Here is a 12,500-nt window from a genome sequence, read left to right as displayed (position 1 = left end):
TAACAAAGGGAGGGTTAACAGGTTCCCTTTTAGTCACGAGAGAAAGATCCTCGAACTCATTTGCTCTCCATTCTCCTTCCAAGTTCTGGATGAAATCGATCCCCGGTCTTATCTATGTTGGTCTTATATAAGTGTATCTACAGTGCTTGCTGTCCTTCCATTAATATGAAAGTTAATGAGACAGCAAAAGTGCGTTTGATGCTGCTGGATTTCTTCCTCAAGCCCCCCAAATCAGTACACTTTCCCCCCATATCTATTGTAGATAAATATAAACAAATGACAATTTTTGCTGTGGAGAGTTGCTGGCATTGAACACACGCAGTTAGCAAATAAGAGTTCCCGCTACAGGTAAGAGTTCTCAGCATGAGGGGACCTTAGAGGCTCTCCAGCGTGACTCCCTCTTCCCACAGAGGAGGAAGTGAGGCCCGGGAGGTTAGGAGGCGGGGAACCTGCACGCCGGGGCCTTTGGTCGAATGGACCCCGGTCCCGGGCGCCGTCTGCATCGGGTAGCGCTCTCCCAGCCGCTTCCCCGGCTGTCCGCTCGGCGCCGCCCTCCCTCCCGGCCGAGGACCCGCGCGGGGTGTCCGCGGCGGCGCCTGACGGGGTCGCGGTTCCCGGGGGCGTCCTCCTCCCGCCACCCCCGTGCCCACGCCCCGCGCCATTCCTCAGGAGCGCGATCTGCAGCGGGCGGCGTGACCGCCCCCAGGCCAGGGTGCAGCAGGACCGCGCCCGCACACGCAGGCGGGGCACGGTCGCCCGCGCCAGGACCCGCGGGCCCGGAAACGCTCGCAGTCACAAAGGGGGGGACACGTGGGCGCCGACGGCCCGGGCGGCTGTCGCAGGGAGCTAGGGTCGCCCGGAGAACCGCCCGCCGTCCCTGGTCGCCGGATTCCTCGGCCGCAGCCACCAGGCCAGTCCAGCTTCGGCCGGCGCCCGGCTATGAGGTGGATGTCCGGCTCAGTGTGACCACCTCCCTCCAGTACGTACATGCAGCCCGAACCCGCGTCCCACGGCAGCCAAGGGGCTCCTCCGAGCTTCCCACACTCCCCGAGGGCCCGCGGTCACGGGAAGTTAGTTCCCCACTGTCACTGCCACTCCGAGAACTGGGTCCTCGGCTCTTGAGGCCCAGTCATACTTAGTCCTAGATGCCTCGGTCTTACCCTGTCTCTCTTTCTCCTTAGGGTTTTTCTACCGCGTTCGGACATCCCGCGTAACCATGTCCATTCTGTACGTCTCTCCTCACCCCGATGCCTTCCCCAGCCTCCGAGCCCTCATAGCTGCTCGCTACGGGGAAGCTGGGGAGGGTCCGGGATGGGGAGGAGCCCACCCCCGCGTCTGTCTCCAGCCGCCCCCCGCCAGCAGGACTCCTTTTCCTCCACCCCGTCTGCCAGCCCTGGAACAGGGTCCCGGTGGGCTCTGGGTGTGGGGGGCCACGGCTGTGTCCCAGCTGCTGTGGCCAGCAGGCCTGGGGGTCCGGGGGTAGTCGGGCAGCCGTCCTGGTCCAACAGTGGGTCAGTTACGCTGACACCGAGCTAATACCAGCTGCCTGTGGGGCTACGCTGCCGGCCTTGGGACTCCGAAGCTCGGCCCAAGACCCTCAGGTGAGAAGCAGCGCAAAGTGGGAGGGGGAAATTTAGAAGAAAGCAAAACTCGGAATGGATGGTGAGCCAGGAAGATAGCGTATCAGACGTTGAAAAAGACTGATCATATCCCGGGTTGCCACCTGGTATGGTAACTTTGGGCAGGTTAAACTCTCTGAGCCTTGGTCTTTTGTCTATGAAAATGAAAATTGAGAACATGTTGAGAAGGTTAAAAGATGTGTGCAGAGCACATAATCTAGTGCCAGGTGCTTTAAAAGTCTCTGAGTTTGGTGAATCTGAAACTGAGGAGGTTAGTTAGAGGTTACTATGAGTTGTAGGAAAAGACTGGGTGAAGAAGAGGTGAGGAGAGGCAGTCAGAGAAGACAGTTGCTGGAAGAAGACAAAGGAGAAAAGAAATGAAGAAGGAAAGCAGGGGAAAGGAGAGAGAATCACACCAGATTATCAATGTAAATTCTTCCTGAATGGAGCTGTGCTTTACAAGGCCTAATAACACCACCTCCTTGCAGAGTATTGGGCCTATGGTGGATACTTAATAGTTTTTGAACAAATGAATGAATGAAATGAATATATGACTTAGATCCTGACTTACCCTCTCATATCCTGACTACTATCGAAATAGAGGGCTCCCCCTCTGGGATTCTCTCTCCTCCTCAGCCTCATTTATTGTTTTTTCAGGGCTTTTAAGGAGAACAATAGGGTAATGCATTATATATTTGCACATTTATTGTCACCGCCCCCCCGCCCCCAACTAGAATGTAAGCTCCAACAGGTCATGGACTCCATCTGTTCAAACCGCCTCCCTGTTCATTAGATAAGTGCCTGGCATGCAGGAGGTACTTAATACATATTTGCTGAAGCAGTTACCATGTTGCCTCATGTAATCTTTAGCCTCTTGTGCTTAGTATATTGCAGCTGACGTATAATAAGTGTTCAGTAGGGGGACTTCCCTGGCAGTCCAGTGATTAACATACTCTGTGCTTCCCCTGCAGGGGGCATGGTTGGATCCCTGGTCAAGGAATCCCACATGCCCTGTGACCCAGCCCCCCAAAAAAGTTTTCGGTAGGCATTTATTGAATGAGTGGGAAGAATTTTTATTATGATCTTTTCAGTGAAGAAGAAACTGGTGATCTGTGGGAATGGAAGGAGGCCCAAATGGATTGCATGGGGGTGGGGACTGAGATGGGCCAAGCATTATCTCATACCTCTTCGCCTTCCCACTAGGCTGCACTGGCGGCCCTGGGCAGAGCCCTGAGCCCCTTGGAAGAATGGCTTCGACTGCATACCTACCTGGCCGGGGAGGCCCCAACTCTGGCTGACCTGGCAGCTGTCACAGCCTTGCTGCTGCCTTTCCGTTATGTGAGTCAATGGGGAAGAATGAGGACAGGTTCCCTCGGACCTCACTACAGGGTGACTAAGGATAATTCATTTCTTCCCCCCACTGCAGGTCCTGGACCCCTCTGCCCGCCGGATCTGGGGTAATGTGACTCGCTGGTTTATCACATGTGTTCAGCAGCCAGAATTCCGGGCCGTACTGGGAGAAGTGGTTCTGTATTCAGGGGCCAGGTCTCTCTCCCAACAGCCAGGTGAGGAAAGATGGAGTGGGTGGGGAGGGGGTTCCTCTGGGCCCTTGCTCATTTTGTTTTCTCTCAGGAATAGCAGAATCAATGGGACAGGAGCTGGGGGATGCTAGGTGGGAGGTCAACATGGGGGAGTCTTTGGGGAGTTAAATAGGCCATCTGAGACATGGTAGCCCTGTGAACAGCGCTGTTCACAGACCTGCAGGGACAGGTCTACATTTCTGTGCCTCTTTCCAGGCTCTGAGGTCCCTGCACCCCCAAAACGGCTGCTCAACTCAAGAAAGAGGCAAAGAAACGGGAAAAACTAGAGAAATTCCAGCAGAAGCAGAAAGTCCAACAGCAGCAGCCACCCCCTGGGGAGGTGAGAGGCTGAGGGTGGAGCAGGATGGAGGGTTGGTGCCATGGTGAGTGGCTGGTATCTAGGCCTATATCCTTTCCCTCCCAAACAGAAGAAACCAAAACCAGAGAAGAGGGAGAAACGGGATCCTGGGGTCATTACCTACGATCTCCCGACCCCACCTGGGGAAAAGAAAGGTACTAAAAGAAAGGAGGGGAAAAAAAAAATAATAAAGAAAGGAGGGAAGAGAGACCCCCCCACTCTTCACCCCACCCTCCTTTTTTCTTTGTATCCTGTTTCCTCTGTCCTTGCTCCCACTACTTTGCTTAGGGAGGCCCATGTCCTCTGCCGGCCCCTCATCCCTTTCCCAGCTGCTCCCAGCCTCGGCTCTGACCCTGCCCTTCTCCCTCAGATGTCAGTGGCACCATGCCTGACTCCTACAGCCCTCAGTACGTGGAGGCTGCCTGGTACCCTTGGTGGGAGCAGCAGGGCTTCTTCAGGCCTGAGTATGGGGTGAGTGGACACTGCCGCCCAGGCCTGGAGGGGATGGGGGCAGGGAGGGACAGGGCTGAAGGATCCATGGCCCAGGAAGGGGCCAGGCCATGGAAGAGGTGACACGAGGCCTTAGCAAGCACCCATCTTCCTCCCCATCAGCGTTCCAGCGTGTCAGCACCAAACCCCCGGGGCATCTTCATGATGTGCATCCCACCCCCCAACGTGACAGGCTCCCTGCACCTGGGCCATGCGCTCACCAACGCCATCCAGGACTCCCTGACCCGCTGGTGAGCTCCTGTCCTCTCCTCTGGCTTCCCTCTGCCTTCTGGCTCCTGCTCCTTGGCTCCCTTCTTTGCTGACTGGGGCTCTCACCTCTGCCCCCTGGTGGTGCTACATTTGCTTCTAGGTCGTTCCCATCTGATGACTTAGCATCATCTTCTGGTCAAGTAACCAGCACTTACACTTGTAAACTCTCTTCTCATGCCACTAAAAATAACATTATTTTGAATTTAGAAAGAAATAATGTGAATATTTTCTTGTAAGAAATTTAAAACTTCAAGTTTCCTTGACCACCTTCCTCCAGATTCACTCCTTCCTAAGAATTAGCCACTATTATCATTGTGATGTGTGTCTTTCAAGACCTTTCCTATTTACTTACATATTCATGTACCCAGGGGATTCCCAGGTGGCTCAGTGATAACGAATCCACCTGGCAATGCAAGAGACACAGGTTCGATCCCTGGGTCAGGAAGATCCCCGGAGAAGGAAATGGCAAACCACTCCAATATTTTTGCCTAGGAAATCCCATGGCCAGTGGAGCCTGGTGGGCTATAGTCCATGGGGTCACAAAGAATTAGACATGACTTAGCGACTAAACAACAATATATTGAAAATGTCAGAAAGTGTCCATATTCGTTACAGCATATAAGAAATATCTGTGGTCTGTATGAGGAAGGAGTTGCTGCAGTCCTGTCCCCAAGGAACTCTAAACCTAGTGGGGGTAAAGAGATCAATACAGAAATGAATATAATGTAGTTAGGTGAGTCATTGAAAATCATGTACAAATACAGTGAACCTAGTTAAGTTTACCAGTGTTCTTTGATTTACTCTTCACTATCTTGTTAAAGAAAGCCTCCCCTGCCTCAAAGTTATAAACACGATCACCTGTTATTTTCTTATTTTTGGAAATGATACCATTTTCTAATGCTCTTTCTCATAGTTTTGTTTTCTTAAGTTGAAGGGTTTTTTAAAAAAAAACAATTTAGACTTTAAAATAAAATTATTTTTGTGACTATGGGGAAGTAGGACAATTTTCCAATCAAATTAGCTACAGTCTCCAACAAATTTATTGAACAGTTTGTCCTTTCTCCACTGACATGAAATGCCACCCTTAACAAATACTAAATATGCTTAGATCTGTTTCCAGTCACTGTTTTGTTTCCTTAATCGGTAACTTTGTTCCTGGTTCCTGTGGAAGCTTGTTTTAATGATCATAGCTCTCTGATATGTTTTGCTATCTAGTTGGGCAGGAGCCTCCTCTTAGTTGTTTTTGCCAAATTGCCTGGGCTGTCCTCACGCATCTCTCCCTGACGATTTTAGTAAGGGGAGAGTTCTAATCCACCACCCCTTCCTTTCCTGAGTCCATCGACCTCCTGTCTGGAGTCCCTGCTTCCCTCGGGGCAGCTCCACCACTCGCTCACCTCTGCTTCTCCATGCTCCCTGCAGGCACCGCATGCGCGGAGAGACCACCCTGTGGAACCCTGGCTGTGACCACGCGGGCATTGCCACCCAGGTGGTGGTGGAGAAGAAACTCTGGCGCGAGCAGGGGCTGAGTCGGCACCAGCTGGGGCGAGAGGCTTTCCTGCAGGAGGTCTGGAAGTGGAAGGAGGAGTGAGTGCCAAGTCCCTGCTGGCATCGCAGCCCCACGACCCTGGCTGCAGGGTCAGACCCGCCCACAGAGGCTGAGGGTCATGGGGGCCCAGGGCCCAGGTCCATCTCAGAGCAATGAGTGACCCCCACCTTCTGCCCCTTTAGCTACCTGATGTCACCCGCCAGCCCAGACCCCATTGCTGACCCTGGTCTGTCTGTCCACTCCCAGGAAAGGTGACCGGATTTACCACCAGCTGAAGAAGCTTGGCAGCTCCTTGGACTGGAATCGAGCCTGTTTCACCATGGATCCTGTAAGTAGGAGTAGGAGGGGTCTCGGGGCTGGGGTGGGAGGGGGAAGCTCCCCACAGAAGAGCGCACACGTGGGGGGCCCTCCCCCAGCAGGTGGTCCACTCGTAGGAAACCACTAGGGCTCAGCTGCAAATGCCACTTTCTGCCCCATGTCACGGCCCTTTGTGTTCCCTGTCGCTCCCTATAGGAGCTCAAACTCCTTCAGGTGGCACCTGAGGGGCCTCCCCCTCCCCCGAGCTTGCACCCCTAGGACTCTGCACTAACCCCTGTTCCTAACTGAGTGACTTCCCTGCCATATCAACAGTTTCCTATCTGTGTGTTCCCATAGTCCCCTCTCCCTGCTCAAGAAAAGCACTTCTCCCCTCCAGCCCTTAAAGGGGTCTGTGTGCTGGCAGGGGGCTCTGTGCTGCCGGGTCCCACTGGCCTCTGCTGCCTCAGCACTCAGGCCCATCTCTGGCTTCCCCTGTTCCCACTAGAAACTGTCAGCAGCCGTGACGGAGGCCTTTGTACGGCTCCACGAGGAGGGAATCATTTACCGCAGCACCCGCCTTGTCAACTGGTCCTGCACCCTCAACTCTGCCATCTCCGACATCGAGGTGTGCCCCTTCCTTCCCCCCAGCTCTCTGCATCTCCACCACACACCCCCAGCCCCAGCCCTTGGGCCTCTTTTCTTACGCTCTGTCTCATAGGTGGATAAGAAGGAGCTGACAGGTCGCACACTGCTCTCCGTGCCTGGCTACAAAGAGAAGGTGGAGTTTGGGGTCCTTGTCTCCTTTGCTTACAAGGTCCAAGGCTCAGGTAGGAGCCAGGGGCGCCAGGATCCTGGGCGGGGTTGGGCGGGGCGGGAAGGGCTCACTGCTGAGACCACAAGGCCTCCTGTCACCCCAGACAGCAACGACGAGGTGGTAGTGGCAACCACTCGGATCGAGACGATGCTGGGAGATGTGGCCGTAGCTGTGCATCCCAAAGACCCCAGATACCAGGTGTGGTGGGGGTGCTGCCCGCAGCTGGGGGAAGAATGCTGGGCGAAGAGGGCTTCCACACTATGTGTAGGGATGGGATGGGCACTGAGAAAATTGGATTCAAAACACATGGCTCTGGCTGCTTTCTGGCCCTGTGGATGGAGTTTGGGTGTCAAGAAATCAGGACCCTGCGTAGGAGGGAGTCGGGCCCAGCCCATTGTGTGTTTCTGGCATCTCCTTCTGTCCCCAGCACCTGAAGGGCAAGAGCGTGATCCACCCATTTGTGTCTCGGAGCCTCCCCATCGTCTTTGATGACTTTGTGGACATGGAGTTCGGCACAGGTAAGCTCTGGGTTGTCCTGTGGGGACAGGAAGGAGCCATGAGGCGCACCTGAACTTGCAGGACTTGGGCCGGTTCTCAGGGGACTGTGTTGGGGATGGGGTGGTCTGAGAGCACATCCATTGGCAAAAGGCGGGGTGCACGTGAGCAGAGACTGCACTGAGTCCTGCGTGACCCTGCACCCCCACGTACACCCCAGGTGCGGTGAAGATCACCCCCGCCCACGACCAGAATGACTATGAGGTTGGGCAGCGGCACGGGCTGGAGGCTGTCAGCATTATGGACGCCCGCGGGGCCCTCGTCAACGTGCCCCCACCTTTCCTGGTGAGACAGCCTGGGCGAGGTGGCCGTGTCAGGAGACAGCGGGGCTCCTGGCACAGCCATGACAGAGCCTGTCTCCTCTCCAGGGCCTGCCCAGGTTTGAGGCCAGAAAGGCGGTGCTGGCAGCGCTCAAGGAGCAGGGGCTGTTCCGCGGCATTGAGGACAACCCCATGGTGGTGCCACTTTGCAAGTGAGGGCGGAGGCCAGGGCAGGGGGTGGGCGCCTCGGGGTGCTCCCCACTCAGCCTCCTCACCCACGTGTACCTGCAGCCGCTCCAAGGACGTGGTGGAGCCTCTGCTGCGGCCGCAGTGGTACGTGCGCTGTGGGGAGATGGCTCAGGCCGCCAGCGCTGCCGTGACACGGGGTGACCTCCGCATCCTCCCGGAGGCCCATCAGCGGACGTGGCACGCCTGGATGGACAACATCCGGTGCGTCGGGCCCCTCGATGTGGGGAGGGCGACCGGGTGAGGGGCCGAGCCGGGCACAGCCTGGTGCCCCACCCGCCCCTCCTTGATGCCCTCTCCTCCCCCTGCCACTTTCAGGGACTGGTGTATCTCCCGGCAGCTGTGGTGGGGTCATCGCATCCCAGCCTACTTCATCACTGTCAATGACCCCGCCGTGCCCCCAGGGGAGGTGAGAATCAGGCCAGGGCTGGAGACTGGCACATCTGGGGTGGGGGAGGGCTTTCAGTGCATGGGGTCTTGGTGGGGGGACAGGCAGAGGCGCCCTCTTGGGTACTCACTCCACCTGGGCATGGCAGGACCCTGACGGGCGGTACTGGGTGAGCGGGCGCACTGAGGCCGAGGCCCGGGAGAAGGCAGCCAAGGAGTTCTGCGTGTCCCCTGACAAGATCAGTCTCCAGCAAGGCAAGGCGGGGCCTTGCGGTGGGGGGCAGTGGGGGGCCGATCCTCACCTCCACCCCTCTGACCTCTGACCTCTGGCTCCCTCAGATGAAGATGTACTGGACACCTGGTTCTCCTCTGGCCTCTTCCCCTTCTCCATCCTAGGCTGGCCCAACCAGGTACATTCCTGGGGCCAGACCAGGGCTGGGTGGGAATCTTGGGTGTGGGTGCGTGGCTCCCCATCACTCACGCCCTGCTCTGACCCCAGTCAGAAGATCTGAGTGTGTTCTACCCGGGGACGCTGCTGGAGACAGGCCATGACATCCTCTTCTTCTGGGTGGCCAGGATGGTCATGCTCGGCCTCAAGCTCACTGGCAAGCTGCCCTTCAAAGAGGTGTGGAGACTGCCGCGACCCCCACAGTCCCCTCCCTCACCTGGACAGCTGTGGGTGGGCCTGGCCAAGGGGGCTGGTAGGGCTGCAAACCAGCCTGTGCTCTGCTAAGCAATCCTGTACCTTGCTTCCTAGAAGAGGGAGCACTTCTGATTCACGAGAAGGGGCTGGCGGGGCCGCTGAGGGGCCCGAGGTTCAGAGAGGAACAGACCAGATGGAGGGGTGAGGGGAGAGGCACTGGGGTCTAGGTGGGGAGACGTCCTCACGGGCCTTCCCTACCCTGGCCTCGCAGGTCTACCTCCATGCCATCGTGCGGGACGCCCACGGCCGGAAGATGAGCAAGTCTCTAGGCAATGTCATTGACCCCCTGGACGTTATCCATGGGGTCACCCTGCAGGTGGGGCTGGGTGCTGGGTCAGGCCGGGAAGGGCTGTGGGGCGGTGGTCACGGGCCCCTGACTGCTCCCACCTCACCTTCAGGGTCTCCACGACCAGTTACTGAATAGCAACCTGGATCCCAGCGAGGTGGAGAAGGCAAAAGAGGGGCAGGTACGGGGGCAGATAGAGGGGTGGGCTGGTGGCTGGCGTGTAGGCAGAAGGCGGGTGAGCCTGGCTTAGGACAGTCCCCTCCCTGACTCCTCCTCTATTGATTCCTCCCCCTCCATTGACTCTTCCTTCCCCCACAGAAGGCAGATTTCCCGACGGGGATCCCCGAGTGTGGCACCGATGCGCTCCGGTTTGGACTATGCGCCTACACGTCCCAGGGTATGGCTCCCCACAGCAGTCTCAGCTGCATCCTTCTTCCTCCCCGGAGGCACCCCGCTTTCCGCTGCCCAGGGCCGAGGGCCGGGAGGGAGAGCAGTGTGGACTCACGCTTCACCTCCACCTAGGCCGTGACATCAACCTGGATGTGAACCGGATATTGGGGTACCGCCATTTCTGCAACAAGCTCTGGAACGCCACCAAGTTTGCCCTCCGTGGTCTTGGGAAGGGTTTCGTGCCCTCACCCACGTCTGAGGTGAGAGCCTTGTGGGCAGTGAGATGAGCAGCACCCATGCAGGTCACACCCTTGCCATCCCAACCTCAAGCCCGGCCCCTGCCCCTAAGGAGCCTGCATGTAGCTGGGGAACAGGACATGGGGAGCCTCAGGCACTGCAGTCCTCCCGCACAGTGGCAGGGCCGGCCCTTTCTGGCCTTGGCCACTACCCTGGGCACGTGGTGGTTGCTTTGGACCCATCTCCACCTGGAATGCAGATTCCCTGTGGTTCCCGTTCCCATGGGGTTGTGGCCCCTCCTCCTGGGCACATGGTGCCCCCTGGCTGACAGGCTCCTTCCCCCGCCGTAAGCCTGGAGGCCGCGAGAGTCTGGTGGACCGCTGGATCCGCAGCCGGCTGACCGAAGCTGTGAGGCTCAGTAACCAAGGTTTCCAGGCCTACGACTTCCCGGCTGTCACCACCGCCCAGTACAGCTTCTGGCTCTATGAGCTCTGTGATGTCTACCTGGTAAGGAGGAGCTGCCTGCCCCCCTTCCCGGTCCTTGGCCTTCTCCAGCTCTGAACCCTGTGCCCTTCTGCCCCCAGGAGTGCCTTAAGCCTGTGCTGAATGGGGTGGACCAGGTGGCAGCCGAGTGCGCCCGCCAGACCCTCTACACCTGCCTGGACGTGGGCCTGCGGCTACTCTCACCCTTCATGCCCTTCGTGACTGAGGAGCTGTTCCAGCGGCTGCCCCGGCGGACACCACAAGCTCCCCCTAGCCTCTGCGTCACTGCCTACCCAGAGCCCTCAGAGGTACGGGGTACAGCCTGGATAGGGGGCTCCGGGGAGCTCCTCAGAGCTGCCCCAGCTTCCTCACCCCCTTCTCCTCCCCTTAGTGCTCCTGGAAGGACCCTGAGGCAGAAGCTGCCTTCGAGCTGGCCCTGAGCATCACTCGAGCCGTGCGCTCCCTGCGTGCCGACTACAACCTTACCCGGATCCGGCCTGACTGTGAGCCTTGGGCCCGCACGTTCCCCTGTCCCCTCCCACCCCGGGACCAGTGTCTAGCATGGCTGCCTCGTCTCTGTCTCCTCACCTGTCTCCCTTCCCCCGGCAGGTTTCCTGGAAGTGGCTGACGAGGCCACAGGTGCCCTGGCATCAGCGGTGTCGGGCTACGTGCAGACACTGGCCAGCGCGGGGATTGTGGCCGTCCTGGCGCTGGGGGCGTCTGCACCCCAGGGCTGCGCTGTGGCCCTGGCCTCTGACCGCTGCTCCGTCCACCTGCAGCTGCAGGGGCTAGTAGACCCAGCCCGGGAGCTGGGCAAACTGCAGACCAAGCGTGACGAGGCGCAGCGGCAGGCCCAGCGTCTGCGGGAGCGCCGTGCCGCCTCAGGCTACACTGTCAAGGTGCCCCTCAAAGTCCAGGAGGCAGATGAAGCCAAGGTGTGTGGCATGTGGGGCAGTTCCTTCCCCATTTCCCACCTCTTGCTCCCTCCACCATCAAACCCCCTCCTGCAGCTGCTCTGCCTGGCCCAGCAGGAGAGCAGGTGGGACCATGGAATCCCTCCTTTTACACATGAAGGACAGCCAGGGCAGGGGCACAGCCCTGGGTCACACAGCAATTTGAAGATGGAGGCAGACCATCCAGCCAGCCAGACCCCTCACGCACCACCCACTGCCCAGAATGTGGCATCCACACGCTGGTACCTGGGCTCAGGATGGAGCCAGTGTAGTCAGGGAGCTCAGCAGATCACCTGGGGCCCCTCCAGGGAAGAACCATGGGGTAAACCAGGGGCACAAAGGAACAAGAATGGAAGCCAAGAACCCGGATGGCTGAGCAGGGTTCTCTCACTCCTGTCTACCCGGAAGCCCTCTCACAGCAGGGCAGTATTAGCATCACCATTTTCCAAGCGAAGGCTAAGGGCCTGCCTCGGAGCCTGCGTTCCTAACCACTGTGCTCTACCTCCAGGGTCAGGGCCTGGGGCTGGGCCACTGGGTGGCGCATATGAGCGCTGAGGCCCCTTTGTCCTTGGGAACTGAACACTCCAGGAAAAGGCAGGACCCAGGAGGCCAGAGATGGTGCAAGAGAACAGGGTGTTGATAGAAGTGAATGAGGATTCTAGTCTGGGCGGAGGAGGCTGCTAGTGGGAGGTTGGTGAGAATTAGGGGGAAGACAGGCCAGCCAAACACACTGGGCCCCCGGCTACTCCCTGCCCATGGTCCTCACCCATCTTTCCAACTCTAATCCGTCTGCTCTTGTGGGCGTTTGGGGTTCTCCTCTCCTGGGCCTGGGCCTCCTCACCCACCACCCCCTCTTCTGTCCTCAGCTCCAGCAGACAGAAGCAGAGCTCAGGAAGGTTGATGAGGCCATTGCCCTGTTTCAGAAGATGCTGTGAAACACCAAACTCCAACCCTCATAACTCCCAGTGGTCCACCCTGGGGATGGCAGCAATAAAATATTTTGCCACAAAACCTCGACTGTGTGTGT

General features: G+C 57.9%; 2 protein-coding genes across 3 annotated transcripts; both read left to right on the top strand.

Moving 5' to 3' along the window:
- Positions 1 to 458: 458 nt before the first annotated feature.
- LOC138984908 (uncharacterized) lies at positions 459 to 3,539 on the top strand. The gene is made up of 5 exons (XM_070360777.1): positions 459 to 979; positions 1,182 to 1,227; positions 2,823 to 2,957; positions 3,046 to 3,184; positions 3,416 to 3,539. The coding sequence occupies exons 1-5, from the start codon at positions 474 to 476 to the stop codon at positions 3,484 to 3,486; spliced, it is 897 nt and encodes a 298-aa protein (XP_070216878.1). The 5' UTR covers positions 459 to 473; the 3' UTR covers positions 3,487 to 3,539.
- Positions 3,467 to 12,484, top strand: VARS1 (valyl-tRNA synthetase 1). 2 transcript variants are annotated; one of them, XM_070360775.1, is made up of 26 exons: positions 3,467 to 3,539; positions 3,628 to 3,712; positions 3,928 to 4,028; positions 4,170 to 4,297; positions 5,736 to 5,900; positions 6,109 to 6,190; positions 6,665 to 6,784; positions 6,878 to 6,986; positions 7,077 to 7,171; positions 7,401 to 7,491; positions 7,689 to 7,813; positions 7,897 to 8,000; positions 8,080 to 8,238; positions 8,353 to 8,443; positions 8,571 to 8,676; positions 8,761 to 8,831; positions 8,921 to 9,046; positions 9,336 to 9,440; positions 9,523 to 9,591; positions 9,729 to 9,807; positions 9,933 to 10,060; positions 10,389 to 10,544; positions 10,622 to 10,828; positions 10,912 to 11,023; positions 11,130 to 11,455; positions 12,340 to 12,484. In XM_070360775.1, exons 3-26 carry the CDS (start codon positions 3,942 to 3,944, stop codon positions 12,406 to 12,408), a joined length of 2,910 nt encoding a protein of 969 aa, XP_070216876.1. In that variant the 5' UTR covers positions 3,467 to 3,539; positions 3,628 to 3,712; positions 3,928 to 3,941; the 3' UTR covers positions 12,409 to 12,484. The 2 variants fall into 2 exon arrangements, with proteins under 2 accessions (XP_070216876.1, XP_070216877.1); XM_070360776.1 differs by having other exon boundaries at positions 3,485 to 3,539; positions 3,625 to 3,712.
- Positions 12,485 to 12,500: the final 16 nt, after the last annotated feature.

The sequence above is a fragment of the Bos mutus genome, chromosome 23 (genome assembly GCF_027580195.1).
Source record: "Bos mutus isolate GX-2022 chromosome 23, NWIPB_WYAK_1.1, whole genome shotgun sequence".
Taxonomy (NCBI): Eukaryota; Metazoa; Chordata; class Mammalia; order Artiodactyla; family Bovidae; genus Bos; species Bos mutus.
This window is presented reverse-complemented; position numbering and strand designations above follow the sequence as displayed.

What these genes read in the sequence shown, in the direction of transcription:
- LOC138984908 (XM_070360777.1), top strand. Translation starts at nt 474, where the DNA reads ATGGACCCCGGTCCCGGGCGCCGTCTGCATCGGGTAGCGCTCTCCCAG. An exon ending in CGCGTAACCATGTCCATTCT is followed by an intron (nt 1,228 to 2,822) that starts GTACGTCTCTCC and finishes CCTTCCCACTAG; the next exon opens with GCTGCACTGGCGGCCCTGGG. An exon ending in TGCTGCTGCCTTTCCGTTAT is followed by an intron (nt 2,958 to 3,045) that starts GTGAGTCAATGG and finishes CCCCCACTGCAG; the next exon opens with GTCCTGGACCCCTCTGCCCG.
- VARS1 (XM_070360775.1), top strand. Translation starts at nt 3,942, where the DNA reads ATGCCTGACTCCTACAGCCCTCAGTACGTGGAGGCTGCCTGGTACCCT. An exon ending in GCAAGCTGCCCTTCAAAGAG is followed by an intron (nt 9,047 to 9,335) that starts GTGTGGAGACTG and finishes CTGGCCTCGCAG; the next exon opens with GTCTACCTCCATGCCATCGT. An exon ending in CCTACCCAGAGCCCTCAGAG is followed by an intron (nt 10,829 to 10,911) that starts GTACGGGGTACA and finishes TCCTCCCCTTAG; the next exon opens with TGCTCCTGGAAGGACCCTGA.